This window comes from Molossus molossus, unplaced genomic scaffold, assembly GCF_014108415.1.
Source record: "Molossus molossus isolate mMolMol1 unplaced genomic scaffold, mMolMol1.p scaffold_m16_p_19, whole genome shotgun sequence".
NCBI lineage: Eukaryota > Metazoa > Chordata > Mammalia > Chiroptera > Molossidae > Molossus > Molossus molossus.
The window spans coordinates 48,949,756-48,975,810 of NW_023425354.1; the positions used below are offsets into that span (position 1 = coordinate 48,949,756).

The following is a 26,055-nucleotide window of genomic DNA, read 5'->3' on the forward strand; positions in this document are numbered from 1 at the left end:
GCTTTTATGTTCTGCCTTCCTCAGTAACTATGGCATATTTATGGAGGACCTGATTTGGTACACAGTCCACTCTGAAAAGCTTCCTATTGTCCACCCTTGTGGAATGGAGTGTTCTGGTTTCTCTCTCTCTCTTTAGAGAATTCTACCTTGAAGTATACATATTTCATTAAGGAGCACATTCTGAAATATCAGTATATAAATCAGAACTTGACTTTAACCATTGGGGTTCCTCAGGGGGAGTAAATACAAAATTTTCCTCAGGTTTATGAGTTTCAGGCAACCTTGGGGAATGCTCATTTTTATATGTTAATAGTAAATGGAATAAATAGGTATTTGACATTAAAATTGCCATTTACTCCAAACAATATAGGGGAAGTTTAGGGGCAATCTTCTTGAGTGTTGGAAACAGTGCCTAATTATTTTTTTCCTGCAACTTGTAATTACCTCCAATAGAGTAGCTATTAGTCTCTACCTGGAATCATATTTCTGGCCTAGGGCACCTTATGCTGTGACAATAGACATGAACCAGAAACGGATTGGTCGGACAGATGGCTTTGCATGTAGAAAGTCCTTAGAACAGTCATGAAGGAAGAATAATACTGTCAGTTCAGGCTCACTGCTCCTGTCTTTGTTAGAGACTGGCTTCCACTTGACCCCTGATGCAGAGCACCAGAGCATGGTTCCCCAGAGATGAACCCAGTCTTAGGCAGATGTGGAGGAGTCAGAGTAACCTGGTCCAGAGTGGGCCTTGGGCACTGTCCTGGAGTGGCCCCCTTACCCCTGTCCCCCGAGAAGCATCCTAGATGCAGGTATAGGCTTTATTTCCTGAACTGCTCCTGGAAATGTACTTCCCTATAGAAAGTTACAGATGATACTTAGTTTTGATTAAGAGTTAAATATGCTTTTGTGGGTCGGTCTTTTCTCAAGTGTTTAGTTTAAATGGTAAATGGATTGTATATGCACAATCAAATATTAACCTATTGCTTGAGTTGCATTTGTCTAGTTGCCATATTCCTATAATTCTCTTTTGTGGGTTTTGCTGTGTTCTTACTTCCTTGCTGCTTTTATTTTGATTCTGGCTTCCTTCTAGTCGACCTGGCTTTTTACCTCTGGCCTTTCTTCCTGCAGACCTATGGACTAGATAAAATCCACAATGGTATTTACCAGCTGCAAAAGGAAGGGGGGGAATATCTTAACTACTAGCTCTGTCATGTTAAAAGAAGAAATGCCAGTTCTTATAGACTCTGTGCAGCTTGTAGTTTCAGGATGAGAAAAAACTTCATTCTGAAGTCTGGCTCTAGAATATGCCTGCTCCACCTCTCACCCCTAAGCAGAGTGTCTGCAGCACTGTCACTGTAGTTTCGCTGGCGCTCCTAGAGACCTAGAGGAGCGTTGTTTGGGGAGGTTAATCAAAGTCGGTTTGTGTGCGTGCGCATGTGTGTGAACATGTGTACACACCCCGCCCTCTCACATCCCTCAAAATCTTCAGGTGCAATGAGGCCTCACTGCATTAAACAGTATCCCTTATTATACATCACTTTATGGGACTTGAAAATATTCTGTAAGTTCTGGTTATTTGAGGGCTTTTTGGAATCAGGATTTTATCTAGTCTGTGATTCACTTTGCAATTTTCTAAAATATGGCTTGCTGGATCTGCTTCCCAGGTGTTGCTCTGTTTCTTCACTAATATCCCTTCATATCACTCATCTGAAAGGATGTGAATTCTTGTGTAGTGTAGTCACTTGAGTTTTCTCCAAAATACTCTTTTTATCTTCATAGTTTTTATTTAGTTTCTTACGTATCATTTACCCTAAATTTGTAAGCCAGTCAGATTTCTTTTGGGCTATGTGTTAGGTAGGTGGGGATAAACTAATTTTAGGGCACAATGTGAAAATAGTATTTGTATTGCTGTTTAATGTTTTTTCCTTTTTTTTATTAGGCAAGAAAAAGTCATATTTCCCACATTGTTCATGGGTAACTGAATTTGTTTGCTGTGCTCTTTTTTATTCTTTTTCAATCATGGTGTGTGGTGGAAGACACATTAACAAACTGGTTTTACTAACTGCATGGGGCTGACTCCGCTTTAACCAACTTACAGCCCATAAGTGAGCTTTCAAGTTCCTGTTTGACTTGACTGTATACCATCATTGGTTTAGCTGTGCAAACAAAAACTAATGAGTTGTAGTGGTTCTGGGGCAGTTGTGAATGGCAGACCTGATGGCACTTTGTGTGTGGTCAGGTGCTGTAGTGATAATGCTAGGAGTCTGGGGGTGGGGGTCAAGGGTAGCAGGCAGGCCCTGGGACCACATTTGACTGGGCCTGGGGTTCTTCCTGTTACCCAGTGTGTGTGTGTGTGTTTTTTTTTTTTTTTTCCCCAAAGCAGGCACTAATGATTATGGAGCCTTGCTGTGTGGGGACTCTCCCCTCTGTACTCACTCTTGTTTCCCAAAGTACATTGGAATGATATAAAATCTGCCTTTTTAATTTTCAGGAAGGTACATTTCAGTTTGTAGAGCCTGGGGCAAGGATTCTAGCTGGCTGATCTGTGCTGGCTTCCCCTGGCCCATCTAACTAGGGACACTGGGGCTGGGGTGTGTCTGCTGCTCTCCTGAACGAGCTCTGGCCCACTCTCGTGCTTTGTTCTACCGCCCTCTCAGGCACGCTGGCCTTGCTTCTTTGATGGACTTACTGTCCATACTTGATTTCTCATGGTTCGATTTATTGTCCTCCTGACTAGCTTCTAAATGTGCCTTGGTTCTTTTCCCCTTTACACTTTTGTTGCCATTTTACAACTGACCTTAGTTCCTTTTCTCACCTGGATTTTCTAGTTTTCAGACTCTAACTAGATTTTGGTGGTAAGACCATGAAATTTCATTGCTTCTGTAACCTTTATTAGATAGATGATTCCCAGACCTGTGTCTCCATCCCTGCCTTTCCTCTTTCCGTTCATTTCTGTGTTGTCCACTGGGATATTTTTCTTTGGCTCTTTATCTGCTCCCCAAATCCAAATGTGGTGAGTGTGGAGGTGTTTTTTTCCCCATTTCACAGCTTTGCACTTCCCTGAAGGTACCTCATCAGACTGACAATCCTACCTCTGGGATCAGCTTTCTCCTCCTCTGGTCTTTTACTTCCCACTTCTTGACTCAGAAAAGAAGTGCTAGGTGAGACCCTAGTAGATTGTTACTCTCCTTGTTCTACCCAACCTGCAAATCAGAATTTCCATTTATACTGAGAAATGACTTACCTAATTTCTTGTCCCTTTGTATTCTGATCGCACTGCTTATTTTTCCCATTAGAGCTGGCCTGCATTGGGAACACCAAAGTGGTTACTCACTGAGGGCTGTCAGGTGTCCTCTGGCCAGGAGGATACTGGGAAAGGATAATGGCCTGGACATCTGGAGGCAGGCTATGAGCCCTGCTTCCCCATTGATGGGCTCATAGGTGAACTCAGGTGAATGGCTGGACCTTTGCCTACTTTGGTTTTCTTAGCAATGCAACAGTGGGGATGAACTTTATGTTCTTTAAAGATCCATCTAATTTAAAAATGCCAAATCTGAGTCCTAAACCTGCAGGTGGAGCCACCCTTATGGTTGCTGCTTTAGCACACCCCTGTGGAACAGGTGCCAGGTTCTTCTTGGTACCCATAGTGCTCCCTTTCTGCTGAGTTTTGGGGACTGTACAGGTTTCCCTGCCCTGAGGCAGGCAATGTGATGTTTACCTGTTTAAAGCTGAAGTTCGCGAGGTCTGCCTAGTTCTCTGTGGGGTTTTAGGAGAAGCAGGCATTAGGGCTCTGGGACTAGTCAGACAAATGACAGATGGTTCTTATTATGTGAGGGCTACAGTGGCATATAGGACGGGGCCCCTATCCCTAGAGGAGGCATAAGCATATAGTCTTGGGAGAGTAGGGAGGGATGAGTTCAAATTTTCACATGCAATGAGGTGCAAATATCAGACCTCCACTAGCCCCAAAAAGGAACAGGAGTCCTTGGTATGTATCACTGAGGTGTGAAAATGTGTACAGCAGGGAGAAATTACAAGTGTCACAGTCCCCCTGTTGCTCTTGGCCTGTATGTGGGTAGCTTGATTTCAAACTCAAAATCTGTACTCTGAGGTTAGTTTCTTCAGGCATTAATTGTTTTCTTTAGAGTAGACAACAGTCATTTGTCAAATCTCTGCACACCTGTTTCTCTGAGATTACACTCACCTCTTCAGTGTGTGGACCACCATCTTTGTAGGGAATGTGTGTACATTTTTTGCAAGAATGAGTCTATATTCAACTCTAGATAGACTTCTCTGATGAGTAGATGAGAGGAGACGACAGTGGTGGGCAAGTGTGGTGCAGTGCGGCTCCTTGCAGTTGGCTGCATCTCCCAAATTACTGGTGGGACAGATTTTCCTAGTAAGTTTTCAGGATGGGAAGCCTGAAGTGGCTTCTGAGAGAGGTTCCAGGCCTTGCACTCACTCCCTCACTGCTTCCCATGGCTGTGCTGCCGGCGTGTGGGTCTGAGGCAGGGCACTCTGCATCACTGGACTCGGGTGCTGGGTCCTCTATGTAGACTCCTGTGCGGGGCTGGTTGCTCATGAGTCTGCAGAGAAGCCTACCCATCTGGCTTTGCTCGCTTAACAATTTAAAAAAGTTACTTTTTTCCCCTTCATTAAGATATTCATGTATATTGCAGGAAATTTGGAAAACAATTAAAAAATATAAAGTAGTAAACAAAATTTACCCATAACCCAGAGGGAAGAAAAGTAACTGTTGTTAAATTTTCCTTCTATAATATATATGCTTTTATGTACATTGTGTGTGTGTGTGTGTGTGTGTGTGTGTGTGTGTATCTCCATACATCCTAGATTTAGCTACATAGATAGTAATGCCTATCTATATAGAGGACTATAGTCTAGAATCTAGAATATATACTACTTAGGTTTTATTTTTCTTCACATCAGTGAACATATACAGTTTGGTAACCTTTTTTTTATGTACCGTTAGTTACATTCATTTAATACATTTTCCATGTTATTAAAGAATTCGGTGGAATGTGTTTTTAATGGTTATATACTATTTTATTTAGTTGTACCATTATTTATTTAGCTAGTTCAGTGTTGGCAGACATTTAGATCTATTCTATGGGGAAAATCAGAGTTGTGGCTGCAGTAGCCAGTGTGATGAACTTGCTGAGAAGGGAGCAGGCACATAGTCTCATTACTCTAGGACGACTGAATTCTCAAGTCTAACCAACTGATACTTCCGGGCAGCCACTCTTTCCTTGAGCTGTCAGGATTTTGCTGTTGGCCAGGAAGAGAAATAGTTTGAGAGAGCAAATGAATTTCTTGCTGTGTGTCAAGTGATTTTAAATGACAATCTCTCTTTCTCTTCCCCCTTCCCTTCTCTGCTCTGGTCACCCCCACAGGGCAGTAAACGGCTTTGACCCAGCTCCTCCTCCTCCTGGTCTGGGCTCCTCACGCCCTTCGTCGGCACCGGGTATGCTGCCTCTCAGTGTGTGAGTGCCCAGCCTCCAGGTGGGGGCTCCTGCCCTCCTCCAACAACCCAGGACACCCATGCCTCACCCTTCGGTGCCTGGGCCCAGCCTGTGCCCCTCTGTCTGCCTCCCCAGGGCTGGCAGAGAGAGGGCAGGCTGCATGCAGTGGCGACTGCCGGGCCCTGCCCAGCCCCAGGACTCTGCGCGATATCAATACTGGCTATTTTTTCTTCTCGCCGTAGTGCCGTTGGTTTCACATGATTGCACTTTTGTGGGTCACGAAGTGATACGTACATGTATTACTTGGTCACTGGATGCAGAAGTACCCATTCATCACACCTGCCTCATAGCCCCCACCCTGCTGTACTGATAGGATTTAGTTGTATTTAGGACATTGCAAATCTTCTAGAAGTTCTCTCCCAAATCAGGTCAACATGTGCCCTCCTGAGCTCCCACCCAAGCATCTTTAGTGCTCATGATCATGTGTTTGTCCCCGGCTCCACCCCACACAGTTTGGGTCTGTTGCTGGCAGACAGGAAGGTTACTGAATTAGGGAACATTTTCTGTACCTTCTGATTTTACTTTAGCAGTTATCATTCCATAGACTTGCCTCCCAGAGCAGGAGCCTCTGGGGCCTGGGTACAAACAGGGCTGGGTCTCTATGCTGTCTTCTCTTCCTCCATGTGCCTCAGGCTAGGGGTGGAGGTGGTGGCAGCCTCCTTGCCAGCTTTCTGGTCCTTCAGTTACATGACAGCTTGACAGCTTCTTTGTTTTGTCCAGTTGTGTTAGGAAGGATTGAGTGGCCTGATTCCAGGGGCTGGCTGGTGCGAGCTCCTGGGTGGTGGTGGGGGGAGGGGGGCAAACTGACCGTAAGTGGTTGTCCCTGTGCATCCTTTGATTACTCTCATGCTGCATTTACTGTTTACATTTGTTTTATTGTACATAGGTTTGTAAACATTATTGCCTAAGATATTTGTATATAACTTGGGCTTTGTAGCTTTTATTTATTCAGACTCATACGGCATGTTAATGACTATGATGGTGTCCTACTCTGGGCAGCTGTATAGGATCACCATGTGGTTTAAAAAAGAGAGAGAGAAAATACTCCCCCTCCAAAAAATCTTTTAATGTGGAAACAATAAATTTCACACAAAAAAGTATTGAGGTTGCTTTATTGGGTTCCCGCCATCCTGTGAGAGAAGAGCTGGAGTTACAAAGCCAGGTTCAGATATCACTTCTGCCCTGACAGGGCGCGTGTGAGTGGGTAGCAGCTGTGGAGTGGGGCAGACCATTCAGGCTGCCTGAGACGAACACACTGAGCGGACATCCTCATGCTGGTTGTCCTCTTTGCTGCGATTTCTGGGAGCAGCTTGAGAATGGCCCAGGCCCTCAAGCACATCTGGGAGGAAGGACCGGGACTTTGAGGGAGGCAGTTTGCTAGATCCCAGGATGACCACAGTACCGGGAGCTGCTCCCTCCATTGTGCTGCCTTTCAGGATATGTGTTGGTGTCCTGGGATTAGATGTCACTAGGGTCTAGGCTTTTCTCCTGATCCCTCAGGTTGATGTTGGCAAGTGAGAGAAGGTGTCAAATGTTTGGTAGCAAGACATAAGGGGACTGGACTTGAGAAGTGGGTAAACGGAATCTGTAGGAATGTATCACATTCTGAACATTGCTTGTAACAGCAAAAACAGTATAGCATGTAGTTTTGAAACTAAGTAAATGAAAAGTAAGTGAATAAAATTTCTAAGTGAATAAGAAACTTTAAGTAGAATACATTTAAAAAATTTATTCTGTTAATATGTTTATAGGAATATCTTCTATTAGTTGTTCCTGAGATTGTGTTGTAAGCTGACTCACCGAGACATGTTTGCAGTGGTATGGGTACTGTGCCCAGCTGTGGTGGCTGAGCAGTTGAAAAGAAAACTTCAAGCCTCTTACTGATGGGCATCAACACCCAGCTTCTTTCCCAGTCATTGGAAGGGTTGGAGTAGATCAGAGGCTGAAACATTTAGCAGACCTTTTTGTATATGCAGGAACCCAAATCTAACACATAACAAGCAGAGCTACTGCGGTTACAGCAAGGATGAGTTCTGGAGCCCTGACTCCTTGTCCCTGTCTTCCCTGTGATTTATCAGTTCCTTTTCAGCTGAATCTGAATACCCCTGGAATCATCTCATCCAGATGGTTCTGTCAATTGTTCAGTTCGATGATGGAAGGGGGAGGGGCCCTGGATGCAGAGGCCCATGTGTCAGCCACCGGACAGCACTACTGCTTTGGGTCCAGGAGAGCAAGGGCCAGGTCCATGGAAGGGCAGGCATGCTGCTGGGCTTTTCTAGTCCTTTCAGAAGGAGACCCCCACATATTTTTGTGTTTTTATAGCTACTGCTGCCCTTGGCATATGACCCTGTAAGGAAGCTAGTTGACTTCTCAGGCCTCATTTTCAGCTGTTTAGATTATTTAGTTCAAAATGCTCAGAGCATGTGCTACCTGGCATGAAAGCTACTACATACTATTTCCCATCTAGGTAAAGATTGCCTACCAGCCACCTGCTCCTGAGTGGGTTCTCCTCCCGGTGCCGCCCAATGCCCAGAGTTGCCTGGCTCTCACTGAAACTTTTCAGAAATGATCCCTCCCCTGAGCTGGGTCCGCATGGTGGTCTCCCTGCTTGGAGGGGGGGTGAGTCTTCCAGTGGTGAGTCCTCGTTTCCAGATATTTTCATCTCACCACCCGGTGCCATCCCTCGATCCTGAAATGCATGAGGGTGAGGAGCCAGTGCTCCACTTCTTTCAGCCCAGAGTGGCAGAAACTGTACCCGACCAACCCAGCCAGGGTCTAGAAGCCAAAGATGGGATGCTGAATCACAAGTGAGGCGTATGAGAATTAGAGGTAGGTGACCTGAGAGGAGGATGAGCTGGTTGACCTCAGTTTATAGAAGGGAAGGTGGGCCCAGAGTTTGAGTGGCCTGAACTTACACAGCTAGTCCATAGCAAAGCCAGGATGGAAGTGAGCTCAGTATCTTTTTCTGTTATACTCTCCACCTTCCCATCACCTCAGGAAATGAGCTAGCTGGTTGTGAACTTGGAAATGAGCTTTGGGGCTGGTACAGCCTTTGCAGCAGGAGGAGTATGGCTCACCCACCCCTCCTCTTCCAGTCCTGTGCTTGTCAAGTATTGACAGTGCCGCTCTCAGAAGCTGTCCCAGAAGTGCCTTTGGCATCTTCTGAGAGCCAAGGTGGAAGCCGGTACCCCCTGGGGGAGGGGGAGGTGTCCTGGGGTGGTGCCACAGCTTTAGGGAGCATCTTATAGATCTGTCCCTGCCTGGCTAATACTGAGGACAGCCAGTCTGGCTACTGGTGGGAATAAGGCTAGAAAGGGGGATGGGTCCAAGCAGTCAGTTGTTTTCTCCCTTGCCTAGAACAGCGGTTCCCAACCTTCCTAATGCCGGGACCCTTTAATACAGTTCCTCGTGTGGTGACCCCCAACCATAACATTATTTTTGTTGCTACTTTATAACTGTAATTTTGCTACTGTTATGTCTTAGGCAACCCCTGTGAAAGGGTCGTTTGACCCCCAAAAGGGGTTGTGACCCACAGATTGAGAACCTCTGGCCTAGAAGATGCTAGAGGAGCCTTTTCCTCCTTCCAGTGTTTACTTCCAGTGTTTACTTCAAGGGTTGTCAAAATTTAGTTGTTAATTATTCTTTCCTAGAAATGGGAGCAGCAGAGGAGGCATCTTTATAAATCATCTTCCTATGACTTAAAGCATATTATCTGAAAACTAGTCCCATGCGTACTAAAAATATGACCTATAGGAATATTGTAGCCCTTTTATAAATGTTAAGGAAAAACAATAATCTCGAGTAAATATTAGTTTAACAGGCTCTCTTTATAAGATATCACATGTGAAGAGGCAAATGTGAAAACAGAACAAAGCTTATAGTGCTGGGTTTGGGGGACCATGTGGGTTTGTGCCTTGTGGGTTACAGTTTGGAGTCATGTTCAGTCTGCACCCATAGGAGTTATGTTAGTTTCCTGTCAGCTCTGAAGCCTTCACTGGGGGAAACGTGATGCAAACTGAATAGAAATTCACCTTGTTTACTTTTGGGATGTTTGTAATCAGGTGTCAAGTGTGCTGCCTCATTAAAATATGGAGATCCTGCCTGGTCATGATTTGCTGGTGGAGGGCTTGGGAGGGGGCTGGGCAGGCAGGAAGCAGGCCTCTGGCACGTGCTTGGATAGATGTCCGGCGAGTGTCGTCCAAATGAGCTCAGAGCCCTTGTTGCTCCCTGTGAGTAGATGATGGAGCTGAAAAATTTTTGTTTTTGTTTTTGTTTAAGAAATGTTATTGTTTTAACGGGAAACCCCCCCAGTAAATCCCACTGTTACCTAGAATTTAGGGGAACAGCTTAACTTTTACGTTATTGCTGTCACTAAATTATTCTCTCTAAGTCTTGGATCAATCGTAACATGATAAGCTATAAAAACTCTTTCTGCTTTATGGATAACTTCCCGTGGTAGTAAGAATAAAATCAATCTCACTAGTGAAAATGTAGTGTCTGATGGGGGAATGGTCAGGATGACTGTCGGCTGGACAGGATCCCAGAGAGCCATTGGAAACCCGAGTGTGCAGGTGTGGAGCACATAGGAATGGAAATGACCAGTGGAAAAAGGACATGAACTAAATGAACATGTAACACTAGTTACAGAGTTATAAAAAAATCACAAGTGAAATGAAAAAGATGCAAATAGTTTACTAATTTAGGCTTCTAACTTTTTTGGTAAAGTTGCCCAAATTAATTTTTTAAACATTGAAGTAATGAGACTGATATTCCAAATTGGCCTGAAGATCTGTGCTAAGTTCTGAGATTTGAGCAAGTAGCTCAGAGCAGAGGCTTGCTGACTGCTGGGTAACCAGTTGAGTGCATTTTAAAATTCACAGTTTTCCCAGGTGCCACCCCAGAACCAGCCTGGTGAGGAGAGCACTATATTTCATAGAATCCCCAACACTAGCAATTATAAGACACATCTTTATTTTGTGAATCATTAAGAAAAATGTGCCTATTAGAACTATGGAAATGCTTATCATTTCGTCTTTTGATGTTTATTGAAAGAGCTCTTTTAGAGTTTAGACAGATTTTCATCGTATCACACATAATTCATATACAAAAAGGAAAATGTGAGACGTTTCTGAACCTTGACATAATTCTGACATTCTGAACCACATTTTGGCCCCAAGTTGCCCTTGGCCGTGATTTCCCAAGCAGTGTTGTCCTCTGTGCCATGGTGAGCATTGGTGATGCAGCATTTCTGAAAAGCATATTCTGTTGATGGCTCCAGAATTCAAGGCTGCTGATACCCATTCTGCAAGATCTGATGCTGGGGTTTATTGGCCTCACCATGACAACCACATCACAGCTGCCACCTACTGGTGGTAATTGTGAGTCACATGTTTACACATGTGAGAACCTGGGTGTTTTAGAACCTATGCAGTATGGTACTTTGAAGGAAGCAGTGCTCTGCTTAGATGCTTGTCAGACCCCGAGTTTAATAGTCAGATTATGTCACTTTACATCTTTTTTTTTTTTATCCTCACCTGAGGTTTTTGCATTTATCTTCAGATAGAGCGGAAAGAGGGAGGAAGACAGAGAGAAACATTGATGAGACAGAGACACATTGACTGGTTGCCATCCACACAACCCCAACCGGAGCCGAGAACAAACTGTAACGGAGGTACGTGCCCTTAGCAGGAACCGAACCCTGGTCTCTCTGATCCGCGGGCCAACGCTCTAACCACTGAGCAAAACTGGTCAGGGCTCACTTTACATCTTGAATGAGGCTTCATGACATCCAGATAATGGGGATGAAGTCCATTATTGGGCTACTTTGAAAAAATAAATCTAGTGTTGTATTGACTCAAACATGAATTTCTAGTCTTGGTAAGGGTTGAAGGACATGGTCACACTTTTTGTATATAGTGCACAGGTACTGTAATTATAGTTAACACTGTCTTTGAAAACTAGCACCATGCCAATATACCCTTATTGATAGTCTCATATTAGATTTCTGACAATCGTATGAGACACTTCACATGATTTGCTAGATTTGCATATGACATGAGGCCACACAGGAAGTGGATTGCCCTGTCTTGTCCTGACAGCTGGCACAGGATCTAGCCTGCTTGCAAATGCTCAGAATTTGGTACAGATGGGACTTCCCAGAGTGACTAGAGACCTTAGTGGATGGGGACTCCCCTTGGGTCTCAGCCACAGGCTTCATTCTCAGGCCTGCCTGGAACCTGAGGGAGGAGCTATCCTCCCCACTTCCTAAAGATTCCATCCTGTGGGCTGTTCTGCCATGAATTTTTTATTTTGAGGGGGTGAGGATGGGACAGGAAGTGGTGGTTGACAACTTTGTGCTCTTCTCTTCCCCAGTCTTGACACAGACTGTGTCCTGGTAACATTGGCTTCAGAAGGTAGGGGCCATGGGTCAGTCATACCCAGAGCCATAGGGAGGGCTGGCTGTGAGGACAAGTCACAGTTTGGTCTTCTGGCTTACACTCCTTTTACCTGAGGTTTCCAGGCATGGGGAAAATTGGTGGCAGAAAGGAAATGTGATGGGGTTCTAGAGTCTTTCTGATGTCAGAAGTGTACCCTCAAACCAGTCAGGCTAAGTGTAATAGGTGTGTTACCCCTACCAAAACAATCTAAAATAATTCCCTGGAGTGTACACATTAAAAAAAGAAGTGCCCAGCCCTGGCCAGTTTGGCTCAGTGGTTAGAGCGTTGGCCTGCGGTCTGGAGAGACCCGGGTTCGGTTCCCGCTAAGGGCACGTACCTTGGCTGCAGTTTGTCCCCGGCCCTGGTTGGTCGTGCGGGTGGCAGCCACTCGATGTGTCCCTTCACATCGATGTTTCTCTCTCACTCTCCCTTCCTCTCTCTCCCTCCCACTCTATCTGTACAAAAAATGGAAAAATATCCTCGGGTGAGGATAACAAAAAAAAAGAAGTGCCCATGATGTGGCAAGGGCAGACAGAGCATTTGCTACACGTTAAACCCCACAATCTCATCTCATCTAAACTTGATCTCAACAAGAGGATGAGGCTTTCTTTCCCAAGTCTTGCCTGAATTCCTTCTCCCATGAACCACTCTTCTGGGTGGAGCTGGCCAGCTTTAGTCTTTGACACAAAGCCCAGCTCCCATAAACTGTCTTCCTTGCGCTTTAAATGCCCAGCAAAGGCTTTATGAACTACCTTTCCTTAGACTACGAAGCGGTGGTTTGTTTAGTAAAGAAAGGTTCCTTCTAGTTAGTATCTCTCAAATCAGTTGATGGAGATTATGTTTCTCCTGATAAGCTGAGTAATTGGGAAATAGTGATTTTAACACCAGTTAGGCCATACAGATGGGAAGCATGCTTGCTTTTTGAGAAAAACCAGCCTCTGAATTCCACAAACACCTGGACTAAGCTACTGACTGCAAGGGTAGTGACACAGGAGAAAATGAGTACTTGCGTCCATTTATAACATTCTTACCACTGCCAAGAAGCCTGGAGATATACCTTATACCACCAGAATCAGCCTAACCTAAGAATATTATGTAATAATTTTTATTTATTTTTAAAATGTCTTTATTGATTTTTTAGAGTGAGAGGGAGAGATAGAAACATCAATAGGCTGTCTCCTGCTTGCTCCCCAACTGGGGATTGAGCCCACAATCCAGGCGTGTGCCCTGACTGGGAATCGACCCGGGACCTTTTAGTCCATGGGACCACACTCAGTCCACTGAGCCACACCAGCTGGGCTGTAATAATAGTTTTTTAAAAGCCAGTATTTTCTGTGTGATTTGGTGCTCCCTTAGTTACTCCTCTCCAGCCCATCCTAATTGGCCCACACTAGTGAGGCTGCCCATGGGTCTTACCACTGAATCCCCCAAATCATTTTCAGTGTGTATACTGCCTGAAAATGCAGTTTGAAACTTCTTGGATCTCTTAAAATATTCTAATCCAGCAAATAGCTTCATTAGTTGGTGACCGAAACCCTCCGAAAGGCTTCACCCTGCAGCCTGAAACCGCTCCCTTTTCTATGAACAATTGGGTCTCAGTGCAGCTACAGAGAGAGGCCATTGGCGAGAGAAGATTGTAGCCAAGTCTACCCAGAGACTTAGCCTGTCATCTGACACTTTTTGGGAGCACAGCACCCTCAGAAAAAGTGGGCCTGGCAGCATTTTAAGTCTGTGTGACTCCCAACCGCCAATCAGATCACAGATGGGAAATCGAGAACAGAAGGTGAGAAAACAGATTCCACGTTCACATGATGATTCGTGTTTATTGAGGTCTGTTTATTCTTAATGGGTACTTTTCCTCCAAGTAAATAGAGCAGGCGTAAATATCTATAATGAATAAATTTATTGTCTTACAAAAATCATTGTCTAGAAATATGGGAATACAAGAAAAGATATTTGCAGTCAGGTGTCTGGTGGTCAACAGCCAGTACAGTTCATAAAGGGGTAAATCAAAGATTCCAAACCCACATGACAAATTCTTCCTAACAGATGTTAAAGCTTTTAACCCAAAATGTTTGTGTTTTCAAGCACGTTGCAGAGGATCAGGGATTTATAATTAACACTGATTCATTGTCACTGAATGTTTATAATACCACTTTGACTAGAGAGGTACATGATATGAAGCACAGTCAAAACTTAATACATTAAATTGTTACAGAGGCAAATAATATATTTAACATTGTCTTAGTACTGTAGTGTCTAAGGCACTTTCTGTAATGTCATTTTGCTTAACTATCAACCAAAAACAGAAGGCTACATGTTCACTGTAACACTGTCCAGAGGGAAGGGAAAGGAAAATGAAAAGGATTCACATCCACTGGCATGTCAACATTCAGGCAGATGGCATCTGTTCTTGAGGTTCTGTAAACCTCGTCGACAAACTCGGAACAAGTCTCGGACACAAACCAGTATTCCCATTTTGGGCTCAAAGCGGAGGCTGAATTTGCGAGGTCAGCGTGAAAGCCTGGCCGGCAAGGGAGGGCCTTCCACTGCCTCCTGCTTAGGAGCCCGCAGCTGCTCGTTCCTGAAGTGAGGAGGACACTGGCGAAGCCAGAGGGTTCAGGAGACCATCCGAAAGTCAGCGTGATTGCTGCCACCCGGGGCTTCAGCTGCATCATGGCCACTATCCTTTCTATGCACAGACCAGCCCTGGCCAAGGACAGTTCACATGGAGAGATGTGGAGAACCACCAACTCGAGGGAGATGGGCGTGGTACCCCAAATGAATGCTGTTTCCCCCAATCCAACCCACCCCTCCTAATCTTCCCAAAGCCCCTTTCACAGTTTGCTCGCTGAAATAGTGTTGATCATTATTTGAAGGAAATGAGATACAAGTGCAGTTTAGATTTCACAATGTTCTAAGAGACTCGATGTGGCTGAGGAGTCGGGCCACATGAACACAGAGCTAAGGTACCTGTCTGTACGACAGAGAGCATGCAGAGCGACTGAGCAACAACCACGGGCTGCCCCAGAACCCAGCCACTGGCAGCAAGGGTCTGGAGTTTGTTTGAAAAAGGGTCCTTTTCTTAATGTGTATTATAAAATGGTTTCTTGATGAATATATGGAAAATCGATGTAGTGATGTAGACAATCTGTTTAATATGTGCATGTTTTGTGTATGTATATATATATATAAAAAGGGGAGCAATTGTACCTAAATCTGAAGCAGGATACAGTATGTGTAGGCTGGAAAGCCTTAAGACACAGTTGATCTTTCAGTAAGGAGTCCCGTGGCTTGCCAGTTTCCTAAATCTGTAGGAGCTACAGCCCGAGGCAGGCTGGTGCCGGGTGAGTTCCTTCGTGTGTCCCGCTGCATCGCCTCCACTGTCTCCCTGTGACTACTCCGACTGTGGTGGCTGCGTCTCATTGACATCGCTGGTCTTACTTTCGGTGTCATCATCTGACAGCTCCAGGGAAGCCCCTTCGATGTGCAGCTGGCGCCGGCCAGATCGGCTCGAAGAGAAGCTGATCGGGCCGCCTCGCCTGGAGAGAACAGGAAGGAGACACGTGGGTAAACACACAACATGTAGCTGTCAAGTTGTTAATCACCTGATGACTTCAAACTTCCACCCCTCCCCTAGCACACCCGGCCTGGGTCGGGGGTGGGCACGGTCAGGAAAGGTTCTGGTCTCCTCTGCCTCTCCTGTAACCATGCCTGCAGACTGTCCAGCTTGACAGAGGCTGTAAGGAAGTAGATGGCTCAAGGCAAAGCTCTACCTGCCAACCAAGGGTCAGTGTTTCCACGAAGGGCAGATAGTAAATATTTTATTTAGGCTTTGTGGGCCACATAAGGTCTCTGTTATTCTTACAAAAATGTAAATGCATTCTTAGCTCACTGGCTGTACAAAAGCAGGGCACATCAGAATTTGGCCATGGACCAGTTTGTCAGCTCCTGTGCTAACCTGTTCTTCTGGGGGAGAAAGAAGTTTAGCCCCCCCCCCCCCCCCATGTCCTGCCCTCTCCCTGGTGCACATCACATCCAGGTGGAGATGAGAACGGAAGGTGGGCTGATGGCGCCAGGTCTTTCGAGGAGCCTCCTATCCTGCTGCTCAATGGAGCTGGGACCTTTCCTCACTGTGGGTGTAGGAACATGACGGACACCTGACCTGGCTCTCAGCTTTGTGTTGTGTGTGCGTGTGGTTCACTAGTAAATGGCAAAAAAAGAGTGGGCCTGCTCCTCTTCTGTTCTCGAGGACTGCCGAGGGTCAGAAATCCTGAGCGGGTAAACGGGGCGTGATTTAAGAGCATGAGTGAGTCACTAAACCACTTCAGAAAAGTAAACCCTGAGCCTACAAATCTGGTGTTTTACAAGCTCTGGGCAGACTCCTCCAGACCCAGCGCCTCTGAGTCACCTCGGTTCTTACCTCAGCCGGTTCTTCAGAGTGCTGACCTCACGGCTCAGACCCTCGTTGGCCTCAGTGGCATCATCCAGTTCCCGCTGGAGTTTACGCCGAGATGCATTGGCACGTGTAGCTTCTTCTTCTGCTTCCTCCAGCTGCCGTTTAAGCTGCTTCATCCTGGCGTTGGCCTTCTCCATCTTGGGGAAGTTACACGAATCAAGTCAAACCAAACTGGTGAATCCAAATTCAGTATCACCGCATCCTGAGTGTGTTAGCACATTTCCGCCCTGTCAGCCCTGTGAACGCACACACATGTGCACAATGTACACGTGTGCATGCACGTACAAGACTGGGGGCTGGTCTCAGGCCTTTCGATTGGCCTGCCATTCTCAGCAAAGCCAGTGTCTACTGAGCAAACTATGCTAAAGGAAATTTTAAAAAACTTAAAACCCTATCTTCACCTTTGAGTTTTTTTTACAGAAAATGAGTTTAGTATCTTCACATGAGTGACCTGTGGGATTGTGAAAGGGAATTGCTATTCCTGCAAAATATATTACAGCCAGCAATGTGATAGTCTCCCACTCCAGGAGATGGTACATTGATTTTTATGCCTTCTTTCAATATGGGTGTTTCAGGTGTTATACTCTGATTCAAGTATAAAGCCACTCGGGAAGGCCTGACATGACCACACACTATCATGAGCCATAGAGACTGGCCATGCCTGCAGGTGCAGCTCGCCCTCCCAGGACTGCCCTCAGTGCTGTGAGAAGCTGAGGGTGATAAGAAGGGAAGGCGAGGGTGCCTGACTGGAGCAGGGGAAGAAAAGGGAAGGGTCTGGGCCAAAGGCAGCGGAGTCCTCAGCCCGTCCACCTTAGCTACCTAGGCTGATGTGTACAGACCTGGCCACAGTCTTATTAGAACATTCTCTTGATACTTAAAAAAAAAAAGGCTGCCTGGATCGCAGACAAGGAAACCCGTTCGGGTCCCGTGTGCAGCATAGTTGTTTTCTCTCTGCTCTCTATCCTGCATCAACCCCTCCATCCTGCCAGTATGTAGTGACTGCCAGCTACACCCAGGAGCTAACTTTTGGCATTTAAGAGCTGATAGTGAATGAAACTCACTGACAGTGAGGCAGAAATTGCTGCACTCATGAAGGAGGAAACAGATAACCTGAAGATTCGTCTCAGGCCTCACACTTCAAAGTCCCTCACAATGTCCTCTCACCCCTCTGTATTTCTGGTGTGCTGGGAGAGGCCCTAGGGGTGGGGTTGGGGGCATGTCTTAATTACCTCTGTATTCCCAGCACCCAGGAATGCCTGGCAGGAACAGCACACATTTGTTAAAACATTAGAATTAAGAGTTTCAAATAGCACTTTCTTCTAATTTTCATTTACTGATTTGCGAGAGAGGGAGGGAGGGGGAGAGAGAGAGAGAGAGAGAGAGAGAAACATTGATTTGTTGTTCCACTTATTTATTATGGATTCACTGGTTGAGTCTTGTAAGTGCCCTGACTGGAGATTGAACCCACATGTATTGGGATGATGCTCTGACCAACTAAGCTACCCGGCCAGGGCCTCAAATAACATTTTCTTAATTTAGCCATCAAGTGGTAACACTTGGCTCATTCTGCATCAGTCTCCTTGTAAAGTATTTCTAAGGTGGAAGACATTTCATCCTGTCCCACCTTCTACCTTTACCTGTTCTTTTTTTTAAAAAATATTGATTTTAGAGAGAGAGATGGAAACATCAGTGAGAGAGAAACCTTGATCAGTTGCCTCCTGCACGCCCCTCATTGGGGATGGAGCCTGCAACCTGGGCATGTGCCCTGACTGGGAATTGAACCAGTGACCCCTGGTGCATGGGATGATGCTCAATCTGCTCAGCCACACCGGCCGGGCCCTTACCTGTTCTTTATACTGATCTGCATGTCGACGTTCATCTTCAACCTGCATGAAGATTTCTTTCAGTTTCTTCTCGGTACGTCGGACCAGTTTGTTGGCTGCTGCTCGTTCCCTGTGAAGATGATCAACCATTAATTAGTCTTTGTAATTGTTGAAATGATAATTCGAATGGGGAAAATATTTTTTAAAGTCCCTTTTCTCTGGAGTGGTTTTCAGGACTTACTCTGACCAGAATAATATGATTAATATGGCCCAGAAACTTTTCCCTTCTGGTCACAATATGAGTGGCCTTAATAATATAGTCTAATACTGATAGGTAGAAAGAGCATATTCCTTCACAAGCAGATACTAATCACTTTAGTGATCTTCTAAAGATCGAATGTTACATACACACTACCTGTCACTTAAATTCAGTGCAGACTTTCTGAAGACAGAAACCTTGACTAATCACCTAACTTGTTAGCCTGGAAAACAAAACAAAGACCCATTATGATGGTAGGGGCTATAGCAGCTAACATGGGAACCTCCTGCCTCACTCATTAGAAGTCAAATCACCATGTTTCTGGACAGGCCTACACTGTTCCTTATGAAGGACAGGGAACTTATTTGGGGAACTCCACTGAAAACAGTGCAGGGGAGCTCAGAGATGCAGTGTGTCTCCAGCAGCAAAGGCGTCTGGGAGATGTGGGACTCTGTTTAACTTTCTGTGACTGTTTAGCTTTCTTTAGCCTCAGGCTTGGCCGACTACCCAGAAGAGTGGAATGCCGCCCGAAGATAAATGCCAGGCCCCAGGAAGGGGGTTAATGAATGTATAGAGTGTGGATAACTGCCTGATGTTAACCTGTTAACTTAGAAATGCATTGTTCTTTCTGGTGGTCTATGTGACTACCCACCATATGGTTTTACTACTAACCCCCTATAAAAAGAGACCCTGTCAGAGAGGTGGGTGTGGATTTCTTCCTGGCTGGCCACCACTGGAAGCAAGCAGCTACTTCTTGTGTGTGGCAGTTTCTCCTATTAAAGCTCTTATGAATTTGAGTGAGGCTATGTGTCAGTGCTTCAGAGTCGATCCTGAATTTAGACTTCGGGGCTTTCCCTCAACAAACAGAAAACGTCCTTTGGTTCCTTGACAAAGAACAAATGTTATGCAAAAATGGAGAGTGATGGAGTTAGCTGAAAAAGTGAGTCGTGTTAATTACAGCTAACAACAAACTGAATTGTTTTATTTGAGCTCAGTGGAATGGGACGAGTGGAGTGGGAAGTACTACGCTGCTGGGCTTTGAGCACGGGCCCTGCATTTCTGGGCCCCAAGCTCTCCAGCCAGAGGGTGAATCTGAAGGTCTAATCGCTCTGCGAATGCCTGCCAGAGTATGTTGGGCAGTTCCTCATACGTTTCAGAATGGTTTACTACAACAGAACAGAAACTGTCAAGCAGTCCCTTCCTATGGGTGAAGAAAAGCTTTTCTTTTTGTCAAAATGCATTTCTGCCAACAAATTATAGCATTTTATGTGATGCCACCAACTTGGAAAATCAACTTTGGGCAGTGATGTAAACTATGGCACCTAGACAATCATGGGGCATGGTATGATCAGCTGAGTTCTGCAAGAGCTGACAGGTGAGCCCAGCCTTCCCTGAAGCCTCACACCACTGTCTCACTCTGGTGACGTGTCCTCATCCTCTCCTGCCCCAGCCACAGGTGTCCCCATAGGGCAGCGTCTGGTCTCTGGCTCACAGGCTGAACCTGGACCTGATCTGTAGCAGAGATGCAGTAACTTGATTTTACCGCATCAAAAACCTCTTACTTGGCCTCCTGTTCAAGTTGCTCCTCCAGCTGCCCAATCTTGGCTTCTAGGGCTGAGATGGTGGCCTTGAACTTGGACTTGACAGCACCCTCTAGCTCCTGCAGCTTGGCCTTCAGCTCCTTGTTCTGCCGCTCCAGCTGCTGGCGGGCATTGTCACTCTTCTGGGCAGCACTGCGCTCGGCAGCCAGCTCTGCATTCAGTGTGTCCACCTGGAGAGGAGAGGGGTTCAGTCACTTGTGCCGGAGGGCGGCACAGCCCTCCCGTGGTGGCGCTGCCTGAGCACCTGCAGCGTGGTCTTGCGGAAGCGGTCGTTGAGCAGCTCCATGTTGCTCTGCTCCTCTTCAAGCTCCTCCTCGAGCTGTGCGATTCGTGCCTCCAGACGCCGCTTTTCATCCAACAGTGCAGACCTGGTGGAGCAAGGAGGAGACAGCTCAATACTAGCTGTGCACAGCACCGGAGACTCGGGGCTCCTCCTCCCACCCTGCTGCTAGAACAGCCCAGTCTTGATTCTCTCTCCCCTGTGCCCATCACCCATTTGGCCAAGTCCTGCCGATCACACTTCCAAACATGCTACCCACTTCTGTCTGCACGCCTGCCACCCTAGTTCAGGGCTGCCATCTCTCGCCTGGACCACTGTGGCAGCCTTCTGGCCGACCTGCTGCCTCTCCACCTGTTCTCTAGACAGCAGCCAGCATCAGCTTTCAAAAGTGCAAAAAGATCCTGGCACTTCTAGTTTAAACTACTGGTTTTCCAGTGCATTGTGATAAAATGCTAACTCCTCACCGTGGCATGCTAGAAAATGACTGTGATGAACCCTCAATATGGTTAATTACAGAAAGCAACTTTCTAATTGGAAAAAAAGATGTCTTTTAATGAAAAGCCATTTAGGGAAAGCTAAGTCAAAGGAATCTACTTGCCAAACTTAATGGATTTGAGAGTGAAGACTTGCATTGCAAGGCTGTGCAGTCTGTGGGAACCAGGTCAGTTCTGAATGTACTTCCTTCTCACCTGTGGGGCATGACTGGCGTAAGGTATGACCTGCCTGGGTCGGGCAGCCAGCCGTAGCTGAGGCAGTCTGGAAGCTCAGCATCTTGTGCTCATCTTTCCGGAGTTTGAACAGACAAGCAAACCAACTACTGACTCCTGTATGCTGACAGCATGGCTTCCTCCGTGCAGCCGGCAAGCCCAGGGGGAATGAACCACAGGTGCCCAGAGAACCAGTGGGGCCACCACTCATTTCTAGATGCCCACCCCTCCCACCTGCTGCCAGGAGACTCACTTGCCAGAGGCGCTGTTGGCGATCTCATCAGCCAGCTCATCTCTCTCTTGCTCAGCATGTCGGCGGGCTCGCTCAGATGAGGCAAGTTCCTAAATGAGTTTAGACCACGATTTAAGCTCTGGCTGTTAATGGTTCCTCAGATGTGAAATCTGATGGAGCCTCTAGGCTGTAGCCACCTTGCTGCAGGCACTCTATGTGTGCCCCAAACTGCAGTTAGATTTGAGAAGTGAAACTGGCAGGTTGGCTGAAGAGAATCTGTTCGGGTACAGGTCAGCCATGTGATGTGCTGTGTCAACAGCCTGATACAAAATGTCCTCAGAGGGAAGTTCTAGTCTCTGTAAGGGCTGGGTTGTCCCTTCCAATCTAAGAGGCAGCTATATTCCTGCCCTCCTTAGAAAGCTGGTGTTTCTTAATGCAAACCCAGAACTATACCAATTCATTGTCTTGAAGTATCCTTAACACGTATAAGTAATACAGTGTGGAGATCAATTACTACCTAGATTGGCCAGAAAATAAGGTACTTGTGCAGTGCAGTGAGGATCGCAGCTCCGTGCCCACCGGCCCTCCAGAGGCACTGCCTGATGGCTCCTCCTCCACAGGTGTCCTTGGGAAGAGGATTTCCCAGACAGGTGTCAGGGTGCATTTCTCACCCCACCTGGGTAAAGACCAGGCCCACCTTATCAGAATCTGAGAGCTGCACCATTTCCCTTATTTTATGGGTAAAACTGAGGCCCACATAGATGCAGGGACTTGCCCAGTCTCAAGGTTGGCCAACGGCAGGAACTCTGGGTTCTGACTCCCCTCTGTTCAGAGCCTCTTCCCACCAGCTGGCCCTTCCACACGGCGCTGGACTTGGACAAGCACGTCACAGATGCCCGTGGAGCAAGGCTGCAGAAAAGGAGCTGGTCTGTGCTCTGCATGTGCACCTGCCTCTTAGGTTAGTGCACAGGACACAGGCCCTCCGAAAGGCCTAGGTGCTGGCACACAGAGTCCTACACGGGACGGGATGGCACGGATCCAGGCTGATGGCAGCAGGCAGAATACTCAGTGCCTGACCCGGAGGCTTCTGATGGACAAGCTGTTATAAGCACCAGCTCTGCCTTCTGGCCTCTGTGTTCTCGATTCTGGGCCCAGCAAGGGCTCCTTCCTGACCACTGGCTGGTGTGCTACAGACAGGGTAGGGGACCCATGGGAGAAAGGAGAGGACCCTAGTGCCTCTAACCGACATGGACAAAGGCATCTGTCTGAGGTAAAGAAAAATAGAGAAATAGATGGAAGGCAGGGCTAGCTTTCTAGATCAGTCTCTTCTCCACAATGCACTGGTCCCTTGTCTGAAGATAAAGATAAGTACTTCCAGCCTTCTGAGAACACAGTGCTGGGCTGCAGGAGTGTACGAGGGAATACCCAGAGCTCTCCAGGACACAGGCTCTCAGTGCCATCACCAATCAGCTGCGTGATGAAGTACACGGGTCTTGAACATCTGCTTTGTTCATGAACACAGGTTCTTTCTAAGCACACATGGAATATTTATAAAGACTGACCACGTTCCAGCCTGTAGAACTGCTTGACTCTCAATGTTCTCTAACCACAAGCAATAAAACTAGAAATCAACTAAGAAAAAAATGTGTCATACGTTTGGAAATTTAAAACATACTTTTAAATTATTCATGGGATAGAGAAATCATCATAGAAATTAGAAAAATATAGAATTTAAATAACAAATAGGATACAGTGAAAACAGTACCCTGAGGGGGAATTTATAGTGTTTTATGAACATATTAGGCAAGAGGAAAGTTTTAAAATTAATGAGTGTCCAACTCAAGAAGCTGGAAAAAGAAAAAAATCCAAAGGAAATAAAGGCAAGAGCAAAAATGAATGCAATAGAAAACAACAATTAACCCAAAAGCCAGTTCTCAGGGCAATCTCAGGATCTGCTCAGTGTTGACTTACAGGTTTTCAGTTTCTTCGACCTTCCTGACTCCTAGGGAGTTCCCTTTCTTTCCTGTAAGCTCAACTCCACATTTATTTGTCTTGATAACATTCTATCCGGCATTTATAGTAGGTGTTTATATTGGGAAATTTTTCATATTAATTGATAACATTTCAACCTAAGTTGCTCTTATTTTTCCAGGTTTGAATAAATTTGATCATCCTTTATATAGAAATTTATGTCCATATTAAATATGTGCAGTCCTTTATTATTTATGCCTCTAAGCTTTTACAAAAAGAAATGTATGTATTCAAGTGTGCCTAGCATTGATATAATCAACCCCATACTATATGTAACCCTTCATTAAGGGTTTTGTAAAAGAGATAAATGAAAGAATTACTGGATTACAAGATGATTCACTTAGAAAGTCAATGAAACATAACTTCTCTCCTTATAAGTATCACACATAGTGTTTTTGTGTAAAACGAGGCGATCTTATCTCCCTTGGGTCAGAGTTCAGTTAAGTGACCCTGATGCTTACCAACGCTAAATGAACGCACATCACTCCTTTTTATACACATGGAACAAGCTTGGAAAGTGGCTTGAAAAGTGACTAACTCCCCTGCCTTCAGCTAGGAAGAGGAATATATATGAACAGTATCAAAGTGTGCCCACTTTGCCAGACTGAAGCAGTAAGACGGTTCAGTAACATTTAAACTGGGTAGTGAAATTACACAAGGCCGTAAAGTTATTAAGATATGTTTATCTGATCTTGAAGAAATTACAAGGGCAAATATTTTTTGAACAAACTGATGAATAAGCAAACAAACCTCCTGCAGTTGAAGGATTTCTGCTTCCAGACTCTTTAATTTCTTTTCACTCTCTTTGGATTGAGCAAAAATCTCATCCCGGGATGCACGAGCTTCTTCTAATTCACGCTGGTAATCCTTCATCTGAGCCTAAGATAAATGGAAGAAGGTTTCGGGTACTTTTCATTCTTAGTTTTTAAACATATATTTTTCCAGATTACACATTCATAGTAATATATATTCATTGTAAATATAAATGACAAAGATATCACAAGAAAACATTCAGACCAATTTCCCTTATGAATATATATGCAAAAAGCCTCAACGAAATAGTAGCAAACTGAATCCATCAACATACAAAAACTTATACACCATGTATATTTATACATCAGTATATCTCGCCATCCAACTGAGATTTATACGAGCAATGTAAGGTTGGTTTGAAAAAAAAATGAATTAATATAACCATATAATCATCTCAAAATTCAGAAGCAATATTTGACAAAATCTAATGCCCTTTCATTATATAAACAGTAAGCTGAATAGAAAGAAACTTCCTGAACTCTGAGAAAGGGTATCAGTGAAAAACTGCCATCTGTGATCATATTTAAGGGTCCAAGACTGGATGTTTCCCCCTAAGATGAGCAGCAAGACGATGTCTGACCTGCCACTTCAGTTGAACATTGTGATGGAGATTCTAGTCAAAGTAATTAGGCCAAGAGAAAGATACAAAAGACATCCAGATTGGAAAGGAAGAAATAAAACTAGCTCAACCTGTAGATGATATGATCTTGTATATAAAAAATCTTAAGGAATTCATAAAAAACAAAAAAAACCCCAGAAAACCACTAGAATGCATAAATGAGTTCAGGAAGGTTGCAGAATACAAGATCAGTATATAAAAATTAATTGTATTTCTGTACATTAATTATAAACATTCTAAAAATTAAGAAAGCAATTATATTTAAAATAGCATTAAAAAGAATAAAATACTTAGACATCAATTTAGTTAAAGAAGACTTGTATACCAAACACTATAAAACACCACTGAAAAAAAAATTAAAGAATAGCTAAATATTTGGAAAGATGGCTATGTTAATGGATTGGAAGACAATATTGTTAAGATGGCAAATTGATCTATTTCTAAATTGATCTATTGAGTCAACACAATATCAAAACCTGAGCTGGCCTTTTTTTTTTTTTTTGCCCACCCCCGGAATTGACAAGTTGATACTAAAATATCATATCTAAAGAACCTGGAGAGCTAAACAATCTTGAAAAAGAAGGACAAAGTTGGGAGAAGTCACACTTCCCAATATCAAAATTTACAAAGCTACAGTAATAAATATTGTGGATTGTGTAGTATTTGCATAAGGATAAACATATACAATGGTATAGAATTAATTCAATGAGGGAAACAGTCTTTTTAATGGATGGTTCAGGGACAACTGGATATCCATATCCAAAAGAATACGGGTGAGTTTACTCATAAAACTGTATAACAATAATTAAAATGGAGCTTAAAAAAGAGTAAAGTATAAAACTTTCAGAAAAAAATAGCAATAAATCTTCATAACCTTGGATCAGGTAGTGATTTCATAGATATAATTTTTATTTTATTGGTTTTTAGTGAGAGAGGAAGGGAGAGGGAGAGAAATATCGATGAGAGAACATCGATTGGCTGTCTCCTGCATGCCCCTCCACTGGGGATCAGGCCCACAACCTTGGCCTGTGCCCTGACTGGGAACTGAACCGGTGACCTCTTGGTACATGAGTTGACGCTCAACCACTGAGCCACACCAGCTGGGCGATTATCATAGATATAATTTTAAAAAGCACAAGAAACAAAATAAAAAATAAAATAGACTTCATCAAAATTAAAAAATGTTTGTGCTGTAAATAATACCACTGAGTGAGTGAATAGACAATCCAGAGAATGGAAGAAAATATTTGGAAA

General features: G+C 44.8%; 2 protein-coding genes across 6 annotated transcripts in view; one reads left to right on the plus strand and one right to left on the minus strand.

The window, feature by feature from the left end:
• Window positions 1–8,977, plus strand: part of NDEL1 (nudE neurodevelopment protein 1 like 1) — a 52,364-nt gene extending 43,387 nt beyond the window's left edge. For 3 of the 5 annotated variants that reach the window (XM_036267718.1, XM_036267719.1, XM_036267717.1), the window contains exon 9: window positions 5,412–8,977. In XM_036267718.1, coding sequence (XP_036123611.1) covers window positions 5,412–5,505 — 94 coding nt within the window. In that variant the 3' untranslated portion in view covers window positions 5,506–8,977. Of the gene's footprint in view, window positions 1–1,939; window positions 3,162–3,296; window positions 4,727–5,411 lie in introns of those variants that run through there. The other 2 variants (XR_004960263.1, XM_036267720.1) reach the window with 2 other exon arrangements.
• Window positions 8,978–14,784: 5,807 nt separating this feature from the next.
• Window positions 14,785–26,055, minus strand: part of MYH10 (myosin heavy chain 10) — a 172,105-nt gene continuing 160,834 nt past the window's right edge. The window contains 7 exon segments of the mRNA XM_036269900.1: window positions 14,785–15,519; window positions 16,401–16,573; window positions 18,281–18,389; window positions 20,081–20,289; window positions 20,364–20,487; window positions 21,360–21,448; window positions 24,120–24,248. Of these exon segments, the coding sequence (XP_036125793.1) occupies window positions 15,375–15,519; window positions 16,401–16,573; window positions 18,281–18,389; window positions 20,081–20,289; window positions 20,364–20,487; window positions 21,360–21,448; window positions 24,120–24,248 (978 nt within the window). The 3' untranslated portion in view covers window positions 14,785–15,374.